General features: G+C 39.5%; 1 protein-coding gene across 16 annotated transcripts in view; it reads left to right on the top strand.

The window, feature by feature from the left end:
• Positions 1-18,319, top strand: part of ABLIM1 (actin binding LIM protein 1) — a 208,402-nt gene that overhangs the window by 171,393 nt on the left and 18,690 nt on the right. For 6 of the 16 annotated variants that reach the window (XM_037399100.1, XM_037399095.1, XM_037399098.1 and 3 more), the window contains 5 exons: positions 1,707-1,742; positions 3,045-3,174; positions 13,389-13,493; positions 15,820-15,867; positions 18,167-18,313. In XM_037399100.1, coding sequence (XP_037254997.1) covers positions 1,707-1,742; positions 3,045-3,174; positions 13,389-13,493; positions 15,820-15,867; positions 18,167-18,313 — 466 coding nt within the window. The remainder of the gene's footprint in view (positions 1-1,706; positions 1,743-3,044; positions 3,175-13,388; positions 13,494-15,819; positions 15,868-18,166; positions 18,314-18,319) is intronic. The other 10 variants (XM_037399087.1, XM_037399089.1, XM_037399092.1 and 7 more) reach the window with 5 other exon arrangements.

Raw genomic sequence — 18,319 nt, 5'->3', positions numbered from 1 at the left:
AAAGCATGTGCGGAGTGTGGTTCCATTTCCTGGAAGGCGGTGAGATAGTCAGGGATAGATAGTCAGGTAGTGATAGAGTAAAAATACATGAAAGGTCGGTCATGTATTCAGCACGTTATTTTCTGGGATGCTTTCCCAGTCTTAGATTCCTGTGACTACCTTTTACAGCAGTCATTGCCTTAGCATCTAGGCGACTGCAGCAGATTATGGAAATTGGTTGATTTACAGTAACACATAAACTACTAGTAAAAAATGTAGGAACACACATCACAGTGTGCTTTTTTCATTCGTATTGGAAGTTTTCAGATTAGCTCTCAGATTTTTGTGGAGAATGATGCTACAAAGCACTGCGTACGATCTGTTTCATGTTCAGCAAAGTTTTTATAGCTGCTGCTGTGAGATCTATAATGAAATGGAAGTTTGCTGTATAGAACTTGTGCAGTTATAAGGATTAGGAGAACAATGTAAAAGATATTAGGGCTTTGATGGAAAGTAATGAAAGCAGTCTTTAAAAAGCTTTATGAAAACTTGCTGAAAAGGAGATATTCTGTACGCAAACAAAAAGATGTCACTCCTTTGTTTGGATACTTTGCATTCACAGTGTCACCAGTTCCATGAGAGTTAATGGTTTTACAATGCAAAATGCGTAGCTGGTTGGTTTTTACCAGAAATTCTGCATACGTTTCACACTACTGCTGTTGTAGGTTATTGTAGTGGTTAGACCAGAATCAGCAGTTTTGCTGCATTATCTTAATAGTTGTATCATTCTATAATAAATGTGGTCTTATTTAAAAGCATAATCTCTTGCCCAGTTTATTATGGCAATTAAATAATACTGAAGTTTAGTGCATAAAGGAAGTAACTAAATCCTGATCTTCCAGCTTCAAATTGTTTTGTGATTAAAGGGTACATAACTGGTAATTATACATAGTCTTTATTCTTGTTCATGCCATCAATGTATGCATAATCCTATGTTTAATTTCTAAAGGTATTTCTTGCCTTGATTTCCCTATCTCTGAAGCAGAAGCTTTTGATAATATTATGCATATTTCTGCCCACTGGCCTTTGTGCAGTTCTTTCAATATACACGCTTGCAATTTCTGTCTGTTCCCCTTGCATAACCATGGAAGAACACAGAGATTTAAAGGAGATCATATCAAAGAAATGTTGATAACAGCTATGTACTCCTTTGCATGGGTATGAAATGTAAGCCTTGGGGAGAAGGATATTTTTGCTGGAGTATGTGTGTTGGAGGAAAAACATGCTTCATCTTGGAAGTTTTTCTGTATTTCTGATTTTTCATGCAAAGCTCTGAGTTAAGATTATTTACTTTTGAATTCCACTTTAAAGATTTCTTCCTAACGGGCATGGCTATTAAATTAATAACCCTTTCTGATTTTGATCTTCACAGCTGTTTTAATTACCACAATGAGTAGATGGCTGCGAGATGATGTTGCATGATATTTGACTGAATTAATCACGTTTATAAAGATTCTCCCAGAAACTTTAATTGCTTCAATGTTTTATGGACCAGTTCCCGAGCCGTGCAGAAGAAGCAAATCCCAGTGCTGCAATGGCCTCAGTAATTTCTGCATTGCCGTTCTACCTTGCCATATATCAGTGTGTCTGCAGCAGTGTTTAGATTACCATTTTCTGGCCCAGAACATGCAAGGTTTTTTCGTAACCTTATTTTTATGTCTTTGCAGTCTCCGAGGACATTATCACCTACCCCTTCTGCAGAAGTAAGTTTGGTGGAACCTTTTGGGGCAGTATCTTACTGTGATTAGAATTATTCACTTCAGCAAATGCAGGTGTTTTTGTTACCAGTCTGGTCCATCTCTGTTTGCCACATAGACGTGTTTTCTGAATATTGAAACTTTAAGAAAAATTAAAAAGAAAACATTGTGTTCTTATTGACAGAATGTACAAAAACTGAAGCTACTGCTCCCACCTGTTGTCTGTAAAGCAGAGTAATTTGCCCAGCAGAGGTCACTTCTTGTACATTCATCCTTCCTGTGGACCGGGCAGACTCAGATACCAGGAGCTGGATCATTTACACAAGCTAAAATGCTTCTCTAAGCATCTAAATGATGAGCCACGTTTGCTACTAAAGTGCAGTTTTGTCTTGAGGAAAGCATAGCAATGGTTTGGTTTGGTTTTGCTTTTCCATTGGAGTTATTTTGATCATCACAATAACATGAAACATTTGGGAAGTCATTTGTCAGGATACCATAGATGCCATTGCAGGACTGTTATCATTTTGGGGGTGGGGAGTGTTGCTTATTTGCAACATAAAAGTTGTAGTAATTGCTACTTATTAAAAAAGTGACTATAAAATTTTTTTGTAAACCTTCACATGCATTAACAGTAATTCTGGCCCTTTTGTCCTGCTTTGGCTTGCTTTGTGGTTTGTCTATTTTTTTAATTTTTTTTCTTGGTGTGTGTGTGTGTGTAGGTGTTTTATCTGTTTTGGTGGGGTTTTATTTGGTTTTTCATTGGATTTTTTTTCCCAGGTAACCAAGTAAATTGAATTTTGCTATACAAGAAGGTGTCATGTTTTCAGATACAAAGGGAATCTAATTTGGCTACTAAATACTTTTTGATGTGGCTAGTCAAGATGTGGTAAATTAAGCCACAGAGAGCTCTCCGCTTCAGCTATTGAATTATTGCTGATCTCCACATTAGCTGAAGGTGAGCTCATGTATCTTGTGCAGTACACGATGGGACCGACATCTTCTGAATGCAGGCAGCTTCCCTTATGGACTCACAGGAATGTGGGCAAATCTAGGATTCTATAGAATTTAATAGAACTTACAGGTGGAGTTGGAACCTTCCAAGATTAAACTTTGGCCCAGACTATAAAAATGGATTGGAGTCTTTGGAACCGATCATTAGAGAACAGTAATAATGAAGCAGGTTGAAAGCTTAAGGGATATTGTTATTTCAGTAGCTTCTGCTGGTGTATTCAGTTCTGTGAAAGTTAAGTGCTGCTGAAAATGTGTAATGTGCATTTACATTTATTAGTAAATGCTTCTATTCTGCAGGGTTATCAAGATGTTCGGGATCGCATGATTCACAGGTCTACTAGTCAGGGCTCCATTAATTCTCCAGTGTACAGTCGTCATAGCTACACACCGACCATGTCACGTTCCCCTCAGCATTTCCACAGACCTGGTAAGGGCAACTGCATTAGAAGTATACGTAAAACTGTAGTTACTTTATTATGTCACTTAGTAGCACAGCAAAGCACTTGTTTCTCTTAGCAGTGAAAATTTAGGATTGAAAAATTGTTGAATACTTTAGTATCTCCTGCCTGGCTTTTTGTTCTTGATTGATGCACTCTTTTGCACTAGACTGATGAATGTTTCTTACGTCATAAATATGGATCTTCTGGGTTTGTTTCTGATTAATGATTTTTTAAAATCTTTATATGTTTCTGAAAGTGAGCAAAGATTTGCAGCAGTGAATCACAAACTTCACTCTGGAATTTGGGAAACGTATTACATATTGAAATCAAAAGTTATGGCTTGACTACACAGAAGTCAGTAGCATAGAATGCTTCCCTCCTAAAAATTCATTTAAAGCTTGGTGCAGCTATAGAACGTCAGATTCAGCAGCAAAACCCCCAGATACTCCAAATTGCTAGTAATTTTTTAAAACAGAGACTCATGGTTTACAAGGTAGATTTCTAAATTAAAGCTATAGGCAATTGCCTGGGAACATTTTAAAACCACAAACTTTCTTTACTGGTTTAGCATGGATGTACAAGTTCTATGTACAATAGAGAAAATGTACAGGTCATTCAGGTTCCCAGTGCATCCAAAATTACTGGTTGTGTGTATTAAAGGAAGATATGAAAATGAGCTGTTCATCCATGCCCAAATTGCATAAAAATGTATCTCTGAAGTGCTATTCACTGAAGACTTTTCAAGACTGATTTTATTGTTTATGGTGATGAATTAAATCTTTGTGATCTGTTTTTAAATTAAGTGATACAATCATGCAGTTTCATCTTCCTTGGTGATTACAGCTGAACAGTTTGGATGCCAAAAGCCCATATGCAATAGGAGCTGCATTTTTAAAATTAAAGATTTATAATAGAGCTGCCACTGTGGAACTTGAATGCTGTAGCCATTTCCTAGTGGGGGTGGGCTGAAAGCAGCTAATTGTGTCTGTTAGTGAATGCCTTATTTAAAGGACCAAAAGGAGGTGGGACAGAAGCAAATTGTGTCTGATATTCTGATACTTAGTGCTGACAACATGCCCGTGTTTTGAGATGACGCTACAATTGAAACCGAAAGAGATTTGAAAGCGTGAAAAAGCTGCAAACTTCTGTATCCTGATTCTGGCAACTCTGAGGGGATTTTTCCATTTGTATCAGACATATGAACAAATCCAGACCCTATTCCAGACTTCACTGTGATGGAGTTTTGCTGTCTGCATTCAGTCAAGGACCTTCCCCAGAAGCAGTCTCTGTTTATGTAACTCTTGTGATGGGCGGATGGGCTTAAGCCAGAGTTTGGATCCAAATGTAAAATCTTCAAAAGTTCACACCCTGAGGGATATTATGAGACAATATTTGTTCAAACTTATCTCGGTTCAGATGATCTCATCTTTGGCTCACCTGTATCTGTTTCTCAAATGGCACAGAAGTAATTCTGTAGAATTCATCATTTTGATCTTTGCTATCCTTCTTTGGGGTAATTGTTAATGCTACTTCATAATTTTCCTACAGTAATTATTCATGTTGAATGATAGCACATGTATATTTACCATTTCTCTCCTAATGGCACTTCTTATCATCATGTTATTTGCAAGAATAATTTTTCTCTGAATAAACCCGGTGGCCCCAGATAACTTCTCTTTGCCTCCCAGCTAGCCTTTGAGAGAGAAGTGAACCACTGTGTTGATGTTGTCAGCATAAGGTTCTTCAAAAATTCGCGTGCTACAAGTTTTTAAAAAGTTTGCAGCCTTTTCCTCCTGCAGTGCCTTAACTGATGTTGGCAACATTTTTGGAATGTCTTAAAACAATAGAAAACAGCTTGCATGCCTCTTGATGGACATTTTTTGGTCAGACACTTTTGAAAACAGCTGCTTTTTTAACTAACTGAGCATCAAGGTTTGTGATGTTTGCATGCTGGTAACAGGCTACTTTTTGGTAACAAGGCATAGATCAGAAGCTCATTGAGCCGCTAGATGTTATGCTAAATTAGTGACACAGTTCAGATCTGAGCCTCTCTTCTAATACTTCCTGTAATTTTGTCTAACACTTATGAACCCTTTGGTACGTCTTTAACCTTTTTTTTTTTTCTCCTTCCTTCTTTTCAGAATCCTAATTGTTCAATGCCTTTTTTTTTTCTTCCTTTGAAGCCTCCTTCCCTGCCTTTCTCTTATTGTTTTTCTTTGTTTTCATTTTGTTCTGCCCCCCGATTCCCTGCTGCTGCAGAGCTGCTCTCTACTGGTGTGCAGCGGTTGTCATACCTGCGCACTAGCAGTCTCAGCTCCACTCACCATGACTCCCGCCCCAACTCCCCCTTCCGACACCACTTCATCCCCCATGTCAAAGGTAAGGAGCCAGGCCTCCCCAGGGAGTACCCTCCAGGCTGGAGATTTATTAGCATTCTCTCAAAGCTAATAAGGTGTATCTCCGTAAGGCTGTCATTGGCTGTATAGCTCAGCATGCCTCAAAATGTGCCGTTACACTTAAAACTACGTTAGAATAGACATAATGTCCTTTTTTCAGAGGAAATATGTCATTTCTAAGGGCCCTAGTTAAAGAGTCATCAAACAATTACCTATTAGAAAAGCATTATCATTTACTATTCAGAACCTACATGTGCCTAATTTAGCTTCTTTCTAAAGTAGTATGTAACAATCACTACGGCAGTTAGCATATGAAATTTAATTATTATTTCCACATTCTTAACACATGCATTTAAAAATTGACTATAGATACAGCCTGGATTGAGAGCCAGGTGATCAAAAATGTGAAGAAAAAAAAAAAAAAAGATCAATGGCAACAAGAAAGTTAATCACATTGGCGATAATTAAAATCTCTAGGCCTCTCCTCAACTAGTGAGAGTCAGCAGGCTCTGCAGTAGAATTGCAGAGATTTGCACTACTTGAAGATCTGGTAATTTCTCTTCTTTTCAATCTGCTATTTTCCATGGTTTGATTTGAAGGAGGATTGTTCTTTCATTGTGTCCCTTCAAGGAGCTCCTTCAGCTCAATAAGCTTTTAGTTCTGCTTCTTACTTTCTGTGAATGTGGTTTTACTTTCAACCAGAGCACTCTCTAGCTGTGCCGTCTCTTCTGTTGGGGGAGAAGGTCATAGCTTGTATCACCTACATGAGCTCAAAACGAGGCAGTTGAGTAAGTTGGACATGGGTTCTATTCTGGCACCTTTGATTAATGAAGATAAACTGGAGATAATCAAAAACAGTTGCAAGGAAGTTGTTGCCATGACCTTTCAAGAAATGCTAATAGGTCTCAACATTATAGCTCTTCACGTGTTCAGGTCACCATTACTAATTTTACTTTTGCGTTTTCTTAGATGGTTTTTGTTAATATGCACTTGCAACTTTCCTATTATGTCACTATAAAAAAAAAATCTCACTTCAAACTTAAAAGATTGGGACCCTTAAAAATAGATGCACTGCTCATTTCAGCATGCAGTTAATTCATAATCCTTTCAATTTCAACATTTTTTTGCTGTAAATCCAAATTAATGCTCACACTCTTTCAAGTGGCGTTTTCATTCTTTTTCTGTTGAGAAAATAGCTTCTTCAGTAGATAAATCAGAAGAACTATTGGAAATCCATGCCTATTGTTTTCAGATTTCAAAGAATTACCCGGTGTGTAGATTAGGTATGTATCTCGGTTGTCGGTACAAAAGGCCAAGTGGGATTACAAGCACTATAGCAGGGGTCCTCAAACTACAGCCCGCGGGCTGGATACAGCCCCCCAGGGTCCTCAATCCAGCCCCCGGTATTTACAGAACCCCCGGTCCCCCCCCGGCCGGGGGTTGCAGGGGGAACCAAGCAGCCGCAGATGACTGCCTGCCACTGCATCCCTGCGCCAGCCCCCTGGTTAAAAAGTTTGAGGACCCCTGCACTATAGACAAAGGAGTGGGTATGGTTCTTATCAAATAATGTCACATAAGGCATTGTAAGAATCCACAATTTTCTGAAAATTTTACATAAATCCTGTCCAGGCCTAAGACCTTTATGTGTTGTAACTCAGCAAAGCTCCTGAAAGCTCAAGTTCATATCTCCCTGACAGTGTACACCATCTGAGGATGTGGTACGTTTGAGAAGGGGCAAGCAGCAGTACCCACATCTTGTAAATCACATGTCTGAAATAGTCTTTTAATAGTTGGTTGAGAGAAGGAAGCACCTTCTTAAGGTGACGCAAGTTTCATGCCTAGGTTAATGTGGTGGGAATACCTGCATGGTTTTACTTTCTTTTGTGTCCCCTCCCTGTGAGGGAAGATGACTACTTAAAAAAACTAGAAATACATTTATGTGTATCAGTTTAACACTGCAAGCTGAGTTCCCTCAGAACACTGAGCCAAACTCAGACATTTATAAAATGTACATAGATAAAGTAATTGGGGGTATTTTTGGTAATGGTTTGGAAGAAGACATTAAATAGTGTAGCGGAGTTCCCTGATGACATGCAGACTGGGAGAGTAGTAGTCAATAAAGAACATGAGCAAGTTTTCTCCGTGAACAGTGTAGCCAAACATAAGCCATGCTTCTGGGCCACGTTGTCCATCTGTACGTGCTGGGAAGAGCAGTGACTCTGAAGAAGATTTGACTGTTCCAGGGGACGTTAGGATGGGTGGGTGGGACAGCAGAAAGAGATGCTGCAGCTAAAAGAGCTAAGTAGAGGTGTGAGGTACTTGAATAAGATCTACAGGGAATTGAATTGGTAGGTCCACAGTCCCTGATAAGTGACATAAGAAACACTGCAGGAGATTCAGAGGACCATCAAATAATTCCAAATCTGATAGCAAAAAAGTTATGGCTGTTAATGTATTAACACTATCAAACAGAAGTTTTTGGTGGTGATTTGTTCATTGTCTCTGTACCTGCGTGGTAATAGAAGGTTCTCCCATATAGCAGACAAAGATACAATAAGATCCTATGTTACACTTCAATTAGATAAAAATCATGATTATGTCTCTGACTTGTTTAGGGTGAAGTTAAATAACTATTGAAACAGCTTAGGAAAGTCTTTGGTTTCCCGTTACTACAAAATACTGAAAGCTACAAAAGGTCTGAAGGCCTGACAACCTTTGTAATTTTTCCAGCATGTTAAGTGATCAATGAAATGCTCACAGAACATTAGATGAACAAATATTCATAATGTTCCCTAAGTCAGAGCAAGCTTTGGCTTGTCGTGTAAAAGGGATGTGATGGAGGATAGTTCTTAGTCAGATATACTCTGAAAATACACACCATGTATATACACGTATATGTATTAACAGTGCACATGAACTTAAAGAAAGACAAAATGCTAGGGACTGGTAAAATTTTTGTTAAATAAACCTTGCTACTATTAAATGTAGGTGTGTTTCCATAGGAAGAGACAATATAGCTTGCCCACTATATAATTTGGGGGGATTGTGTGTGGGGGTTTAACATTTGAGTAGTGTTGAGTGAGGTCCAGTTGCACTGTGTCGTTTTCACTACTTCATGCTTATATGTAGATATTTTGTTATCAACTGAAGAGGTTGATCTGGGTTTCCCAGATGGTTCTTCATTTGTCCTCCTTGCATACCACAGGTGTCCAACTACCCCCTTTGTAAGTCTGTGTGGCAGAAAAGGGAGCTTTATTGTGGCACTGGCTGCATCTAATGCAACTCCCTGGTATTCTGATCTGTAGGGGTTTGCCTTGGGTCTTCCAGGTGTCTGTTTTAAAAGTTTAAATAACTGCATTATTTCACCTTCAGAGTAGCGTTTCTGTGTCTGCTAGGGAATTAGACCCTTGTTACTGTGCCTGAAATGACAACTATAGCACTGTCTGGGATTAATCAGATGTGATAAATACATTTGGAGTGATTCAAAGAAGAGGCATCATGATCTTCCCTTTTAGTTGGTCAGTCTTTCTCAAAGCCACTTTTACTTTTAGCAGAAAGGTGAACTCAGTGTAAGTTTGTAAGATTTCATGAAGCTATAGTTTTGGTTTGTTTGGGGTTTTTTCCCTTGAGGAGTCAGAGAACATAGATCATGCCAAAACTGCTTTGGTAAAGGGGCGTAACTTCCAGACAGCATAATGATAATGAAAGCAGCATATGACACATTACGCCTGTGTTATTTTGTATCATCAAGCTAGAAAAGTAGACTTTTAGACCAGTTTCAGTGTGTTTTCATACAACATAATGCTTAAATAAGCATCATGCTCAAGCCTTGTAGGCAAGGCCCAATGTAAAGAACTTTGAGGAGTTAAGGGGCTAAATATGCCTCAGAAGAACTTAGTGAGACTTTGGTGTTGTAACATGTATGTTGAATGAGCTGGAAGAGAGTGTAATACGCATCAGCTTAGACTTCATTTAATCTCATTTGGATTCTCCGTTGAATTTGCTCATGTCTCAATAAAGTACTGTCTTTGCTATGAAAGAATCAAAACAAGTCCATGAATGAAAGAAACCCTGGCCCTACTGAAATCAGAGACAAAACTCTCATTGAAAGCCAGGATTTCATTTCACATGCCTAGAATTTTTCAGAGGCATTCAAGAATATTGCAAAGCCCCTGTAAGATTTCTGTGTAAAAAAAGCTCCACAGTAATGTGTATTCCTCTGCTCCCAGACCTTCCCATAAGGAATCAACCCATCTTCATAGTGAATCTGGGCCTTGCTTTTCACAGGTTCCTACTTTACTTCCCTGAGGCAGGTCTCTGAAATCAGATGCTCTCTGTGTGTGATAATTATTTCCAGGGTTTTGTGGATGCAGCTGAAAATTCTGCTCTGGAAAATGGCTGTGCTTTGACTGTTTTGTAACTTTCAGTTTTGTGCGGGAAATAAAGGCTACACATTTGGACAAGATGATGATTCATAGTTTGACAAAACCTTTATAGGACTTAAGAGTTTCAGGTGCTGTTGAGCTTTTTCCTCTATTCAGAAGCAGAGCAACTAAATTACAAGTTGACAGAAGACTTGGTGTTGGTTGTGTATGGGATTTTTGGTCTGATTCTGTGAACTTACCTTGTGAATTGCACAGTGAACCCAGTGACAAACACTTCAGAAGGCAGCAGGAACCTACATTACACTGTGCTGCCTATAGGCAAGCAATTATATTCTTGACTGCTCAGGGAACCTGCTTAACAAATCGAGCCATAGAAGATGGGAACTACCTGATGGACCAAACAGAATGAAAAAAAAAAAAAAAAGAAAGCCTCTGAATTTCACTTTTGAGCCCGCTGTGCTCAAATGATTGCTTTATATATTGAACTTAGTTATCTCTTAACGTTCCCCACCCACCTACACATGTTCAACTTCATGCCAGGGGGGTGGGAACTAGTTTTTTCCTATAGTGTTGGCAAACTGGAGTGCTCTTGTTGCTTTGTGGAGTTAACACTAGTTAACAGCATATCTGAGATAGCAAGAGAGGCTTTCCTGGGCAGGCACATCAAGGAACCCCAATTCAGAGCATGCGCAGCCCCTGCCTTTACCTAAAGCTGCAGACAGGCCAGCCAGGAGGCCCTGGGAGGCAGGTACAGATGGGCTTTTTTGCTTTCCTGCGTGCATATGCACTTTCCACAGATGTTGGCACTGCTTGCGTAAATTGTGGGTGATTTTACAGTGGCTTCTGAAGCACTTTAGCCTTGTTACGGGAGTGGACTCCTCAGGGATGCTCTAATGAGAGTCAAAGTAGATGTACCATTCCCTCCTGCAGTGGTTGGAAGTAATGCTACTGCCATCCTAGAAAGTGTAAAGGAGAGTCATTTGTCAGTACTAGTAAGAGTCATTGGGAAGAGTGGCTGCTCAGGAACCCCAGGAATTACAAGCCAACAAAGCACCGTGTGCAGGAGGATACTGTGCTAACTGTCTGCCTGATACTATATGCGTTATAGAACATTACCAGTTTTTTCTAAACAAATTATCAGTGTACCAGATACAATTTTAACCATCCAAATACATTTATGGATGTAAGCATATTTAGTTGTGTGTAGTTGAGATAAAGAGAGGGGTGTAAGAAGGATTTCTTTCCTGTGTTTGTAGCGTTGGTGATAGAGGCATTGTAAAATGAGCATGCCCACATTTTGGCTACCAGTTCCCAACAGATGAAATGTACTTGTGACTCCTCTTTTGTGCCAAGTCCACAGGTCAATAAATCCCTTTTGATTATTCTCTTTCATTGGATATACTAATTGCTGATGGAAGCAGAAAGGCAGAATGACATGTCTCTATAAAGGTTATAAATTTTAGAAGTAACTATATCCTGAGGCCATGTCAATATTGATGGGTTTTTTCCCTAAAAAACAATGTTTTTGCTGAAAAGTAACTCATAATTTCTCAATAGAAACAAAAGACGTTAAGTAAAATCAGCTTAAATTAGGTGTTTCACCATCACAGTATCTCAAAGGCTGGACAAGTAGAACACGTCACTGGAATTGCCAAGTAAAGGACCATAGATTGAGATCTGACAATATTGGTTGAATTAATTGTTCATACTGCTTTTCAGAGTTAGTAAACCTAGCGCTTACTGCTACCTGGCCAGAAGCTTAGCATTGCTGGACCCAAAGTAGAAAACCACCTTCAGTTTGTGTAGTTGGAAGAACATCATGTCATTTAGGGTTGAAATATCCAAGTGATAAATATAAAATTTTGCACATTCAATCTTCTGGGCAGATCTTGTCCAGCCAAGCCTCCTGAACCGTGAATGTAATTTTCAAAACGTGTATATGTAGATGGATTAACTTGTATGCTGGCAGAGGCCTCTGTGGCACAGGTCTCTCAGTGAGGTTTGTAAAGGGCATTTTTTTTTCTCCCTTTTGGTGCCTTTTAGATTGGCAGATGATCATTGCAGTAAAAGAGGAACTTTTGTGTGAATTATAAAGAAAATTTCTTTTTTCCTGCACCTTCCTTGCCCCAAATATATAAATAAGAACTGTGCCGAGTCCAAGGTTTTAGGTCCTCTAACAGGATGCAGGAAACCTGTAGCTGAAAGGAAGCTTCTTTTTTGAAAAATAAAAAGTCGTTTCTTTTTTGTTGTGTTTTATAACCCTCCTGTATTTGTGTGCCCACTCACCTCCTTTTCTAGGGTTTTTTAAGCCCTTGTGCATACCTGAAAAATTGAAGATGTTTGATTCTCCCCTACTTTTCACCATTGTGGTCACCCACACCCATGTAAAGTAAGCACCTCTGCAGACAGTTTCTGCTAGTGTGAAGAATGGCACAAAGGAAAAGGCAGCAACATTCCTTTTTGGTACACATACAGTCATGTGTTTGGGTATTTGGCTGTTAAGTCTTGATACTTGGGGATCAACCAGCATAGTTATGCAACAGCCCTCTCGCCCTGACAGACATGGGAACTTTCAGGGCCATTGGATTGGTGTGGTGGATTGTTAGGAGGCAAAGAAATAGTCCTGGTAAGAGTAATCCTACAAATGGAACAAACCGTGCGTGCAAAATGGAACTAAATTTTTTAGACATTGGATTCAGATTTGCCCCATCAGCAGCGGTGAGGTATTGTTACCAGCGCCAAATTTGGCATTGGCAAAGGTTTGGGGTGGCACCAACAAAATGGGTGCAACCACCTGATGGACTGCGTTGCTTTACAAATTCTTTTACCGTATCAAACTTTTCCTACCAGAGACCTAAACCAATGAAAGAGTGTGTAAGGAACAGTTATGCCTTTTGATATGAGCCAAGTGACCTACCAGCTATTCTCCATCTTTAGCTTCTGTATGCTTTTGGTTTAGGGAACTGTAGTAACCGCCAGCATCTGCTTCTATCTGCTTGGGAGCTGGTTTCATTTTGGGTTTGCTTATCAGCTAGAATGCTCTGTGTCTGTGACTTCTAACTCCAAGTAGCAATCTCCGAACTATATCATTGCCAAGTAACCTTCCATTCTTCTTTTCCACGCTGCCCATCTAATCACCAGCTACGAGCACACAGCTCCTGCCTGCATGCTGTCAGAATGAGTCTGAGCTGCTCAAACCTCAACTCCAGCCTGAACATGAATTTTTGTCTCTGCAGGAATAACAGGAAAAAAAAAAAGTCACCAGGGCTACCAGTTCTCGTTATTGTTTGTGTTTATATTTTTCAACTACTTTTCTCCCTGGAGGTTTTGATTCCACCAGTTTTGTTTGGGTTTGATTGGGCTTGCTTTTTTTATTGCTCTCCCTCTTCTCATTTTGTTTTCTCCATTCTTTCATTGGAGGCAATGAGCCGTCCAGCGGTCGGAACTCCCCTGTCCCCTATCGGCCCGACAGCCGCCCTCTCACTCCAACTTACGCTCAGGCCCCTAAACATTTCCATGTTCCAGGTAGGAGCTGGCACTGTATATGTCTCGGTGTCCTGTCACAGTCTAGAATGTAGCCTTTGTAACTTTTGTCTTGTCTCCATCGTTTCACGCTGTTTACCATGGGGTGCACCCTCAGGACTTGGAACTGCTCCTGGGCTTGCTGAGAGGAGTAGTGTGTTCATAAATGGTGGGGGTTCCATTGTGATTTTTAATGATTCTGTTGGTCAGGTGTTTCACATGCTAGAGTGCCTTGGTTTCCAGTGTTGGTTGATAGCCTGTGAGTTGGTTAAGAGCTATGTAGGGGTTGATTTTTCTCCCAGTTGCACCAGCTGAGCACCAGTGTAACTCTGCTAACTTTGGAGGAGCTGGTTTTGATTCACATGCAGAACAGAGTTGACCAGTGAGCCATCACATATGTTGTACATTCAGACTGCTGTGACTTGTTTCAGTCTTGAACCCAGGAGTTCCTTTTTTTTTTTTAAAAAAAAAAAAAAAAAAAAAAAAAAAGCAAGCAGAGGAAGGTCTTTCTTTACTTGCTTTGTGCAATGGCTTGGTGTCCTCAGAGAGACCTGCAGATTCATAAGGATATGTATGCCTTAGGATGTCCTCTTTATGAAGGGCAGTCTGTTCTGAAGTGAGCTGCACAGTTCTTCGAGCCTCTGAGAAGACCATCTGTCTTGGATTTTGATGGGTTGAGGGTATATGTCCCTAGGGTTGTGGACATGCATCTTCTGACTGCATCAGTGCTAGCTGAAAGCCTTGTTGTACCCAGTTATTCTTCAGGTCCCCTTCAGTCTAGCATCCCTTCACACTGCCAGAGGTTACTGCTCTTCCTCCTTTCCTCAGAAGTGGCAGATAAACTGTGGGACCTTCCCTTTCAGTCAGTGTGACCTGGCTTGGCTCAGGTAGGCTGTTTTAACTGCTTAAGCTAACCTGGCTCACTTTGACCTGCGTAAGCTAAGGCGCACTTGCACGACTAGCTCTGAGTAAGTAACTCTAGCATGGTGGGAGAGCTGTCCTCTTCAGCTGGTGCAGTTCCACCACAGAAGGAGCCGTGTTCCCATGTTCCTCATAGCTTTCTGGTATAGATGTGCGCAAAAGTACTGCATGACTGCCCTTGCAATGTTTGTACCTATTTGCTGGTCAAGTAGCCATAACAGATCACTAACAGGAATGAAATACCTCAGTGTCCTTGTATGCAATTAATTTGCCTGTTTAGTCAAGGGTGTAGAGTTCTGCAGGGTGAGATTTGCCTCTGTTTCAATAGATTTTTGGGGTTAGCTTTCCTTAACACCAAAGGCTGAGCTGTCTCCTCCTATAGCACTTTAATTGGATGGGCAGAACACAGCATGTATTTCCAAAATGCTCTTTCATCTTTCATTCTAATGTAAGTGAAAACTTCTTTTCAGGCAGTATGAAGTAGCAAAATGTGTTTCTGACATTAATTTTCTAGTTCCCAGTAGCTTATTTTGGTCTTCTAATAAGAGGCTGACAGATTTTTGCATTGTAGTACTGATTTTGGATTAACTTCTGGAAGTGTTGGCTTGGGTGGGAAGGTAGTTTTGAACAAATTGGTTCCTGTCTTAGATTACTATTTGTAAAAATATGGTATCTTTTAGATATGCTGTAGGTCTACTGCATTAGAGTTCTGGGAAGTGTTTTTATTCTGATTTACATTGATAATGTGCAATGTGGTGGGCCTTACATAAGAAAATTACAGAAAAGAAATTAAATCTATCCTTGTGGCTTGAGAATTAGTAGTATATCAGTTAACACTGCATAAAGAATCCCTTTGACTCACTGAAGTGTAGCTGCTGTTGACTATTCAAACAAGTGTGTTAGGCAGCTATTTTGTTCTCTGGATTTTGAAGTGAATTTGGGGCTTGCTGCATTCTCCTCTGCTCAATCCCGCCAGTCAGTTGGAAAGAAAATTGAGCTGTTGTGACTGAAGCACAATTTTCCACAAAAGTTATTTGGGGTAGTTTTCCCCAAATGGCTTGTGTCTTCCCCATTGAAATGTCTTGCTTGTTTTCATTTCTTCTCTAACTTTTATCCCACTGTTAATCTTCTGAATGTTTAAAATTAATGGTTCATGACTTGGATGCATCCACATTTTACAGAATCAGCTCCAAAGGACTTCATATCACATGTCTTTGACTTTTCACTTGTTCTTATGTTTTCTTTTCTTTAAATAATCTGATTTTGTATAATACTAGAAATAGCTTTCTGGCTTTTTCTTGTGCTACGTCCTTGATTTGGTCTGTCTGTTGTTTTAGTGTTGAAGTTATCTTTAGCTACAGCTGAAGTAGTTTTTATATTCCCATTTTTCTGTTTCTCAATTTCACAGATCAAGGCGTCAACATTTACAGAAAACCGCCCATCTACAAACAACATGGTAAATGGCCTTTCCCTTTTCATTTCAAAGCTGGAGTGTCAACTACATGAAAAGGCATGCAGACTAGGGAAAAGCATTAGGGTTTTACATTGTAAGCATAAAAAATTAGTAGCCCAAGCTTGAAACAGCTGTTATTGCATGTTCTGCTGAGTGATTATGTTTCAAAGCATGTTGTTTAATTTGGATCATATGGTTTAAGTCTTGGCCACATTGATATTAATGGCAGAATTGCCATTAACTGGGATTTTTCTGTTTCTTTAGCATTAAGATGCCTTCCTGTAATTCACTTCTTTAAGTTTGTACTTTCAGAATAGAGGTACAGATCATGTTAAAACGGATTAACAACACACTGTTCTCTAACAGGGACTTACATGGAATATCCTTGTTTTAAACAAAGTACAATAATATATTTCAACAGCAAAGGTGGAAATGTTACTGTCAGACTGGAATTCCAAATGTACCTGTGACTTTAAATAAGAATCTTTAATTATTGAAGATAATATAGGTGTCTTAACACTGGTAGGGCTAATTTGATTCTCAAGCCCTGTGATACAGCTCAGGTAGTACGCTGTACTTGTTTTTCTGGGGGTTTGAATTCGAAGTTGGACAGCAGTGTTAGTGCTCTAATCTTTTCAGTGTGGACATTGTTACAGCAAGCCTGAAGTAACAGTGAGGGCAGAAGCCCACTGCCTTGCCAGTCTTTTGTACTGCAGAGCAAGGTCCTGGTTATAACGGAGCGTGTTCACTCTTCTGCTGGGAACAGAAACCTTCAAATGGGAGATGATTTGTATGTAATGTGGTGAAAGGCAGATGACTCCACTTTTTAAAGACTTTGAGTTTGCATCCCTTTGCAGAGCCTTTATCCGATGAAATGTATTTAGGGTAAAGTAGCAAACCAGCAGTCCTACAGGTTTTATGTGAACAGTTGGCTGAGAGCAGTTGAGCTGAGATGATAAGGAAAAGCCCAGGAAGCCCATTGTGTAGTCACAAGTGAGCATTGCAAATAATGCTGCTGCGATACTACATCAAGGGTTTTTTTCTATTTATTTTTTAAGTTTCAAACCATATGCTCATTTTTGAAAAAAAATCTTAACATTATTTTTGTTTATTTTTATGGTTTTAATGTATCTCCTCACCTCCCATTAACATGTGAACATTTAACCACTGACATCACCAATTCTAATACGTAAGTACTGTTTGAAGTCATGCTTTTGTAAACTCTGGCCAGCTTCCTCCATACTTGCAATTATGCTTAGAGTTTCCCAATCAGAAACTGCACACAATTCCCAATAACGTCTAATACTGATGTTTGTAGTTACTATGAACATGTTGGATGAGCAACACAGTGCTTCACTTCGTTAACAGATGCCTTTCTGTTAAAAAAAAAAAAAAAAGGGAAAAAAAAGTCCAGAATCCTTGCTTCTGAAACAATAGCTTCAAATAAGCAAAGATTTGAGCTAACAGTTTGCAGATAAGAGGTAGTTAAAGCTGGTTTTAATGTAAACTGAATCCTATAGGATTTTACTTTTTTTTTTTTTTTTAATGTCAAGAAGTGAAAGCCATAATGCACATCCTCACATGCGTTTTAAGAGACTGGCTTAGACTGCAATCTTAAGTGGATGCCCCACTGCTGAGATGTTTTATTGGTGAGGTTCATTTCATTGCAAGTGCCTTTCCCTGCCAAGTTGATCTGAATGGATCAGGTTTGGTATTTATTAATAAATTCACATCTGCTTTTACTACTCTTGCATCCTAATAAGCAAGGGCATGCAGCAGAAAAAAATCCACTAGCTAAACTTACTTCTTTCAGATTTCCTTTTTTGTTTTGCAGCTTTTCACAGAAACTTAGGAAATAATTAGCATCACTAGAGTTAAAATTAGAGCTGTTCCTCTGAACTATTTGTTTTCTTGCCCTAGAGGGGCAACAGATCAGTCCATAAATCTGGTTTCATTTTCATTAATAATCAGTTGTCCTTAGGAGATACTGAAAAATACTGTTAGACTGAATGTTCTCACTCTTGCCTAATCACTCTAACACTGTGCAACCCTGTTAAAATCCAAAGCTGATTTGGGTTATTTTGGGGGTGGGGATGAGGGAGGAGATGAAGGTTTGATTCCAATCTGTTGGTGGGAGAAAGACATTACTTTGCTTCAAATTGCAATTAGAAAAGCTAAACATGAAAATGTTTGCTTTTGAAAATTAACTTATTGTGAAGTATAAATTTTTTCCAAAATAAGGAAGACCTTTATAATATTGATACAGATTATTACATAGCTAAGTTCCCTGATTGCCATTTAGATGCAGCTGCTTTGGCAGCACAGAGCAAGTCCTCCGAGGATATCATCAAGTCCTCCAAGTTCCCAGCAGCTCACGCACCAGCACCCAACGAGATACCAAAGATTGAGACAGACCACTGGCCAGGTCCTCCCTCCCTTGCGGCCATAGGTATGC

Source organism: Falco rusticolus, chromosome 9 (genome assembly GCF_015220075.1).
Source record: "Falco rusticolus isolate bFalRus1 chromosome 9, bFalRus1.pri, whole genome shotgun sequence".
NCBI classification, from domain to species: Eukaryota; Metazoa; Chordata; class Aves; order Falconiformes; family Falconidae; genus Falco; species Falco rusticolus.
This window is presented reverse-complemented; position numbering and strand designations above follow the sequence as displayed.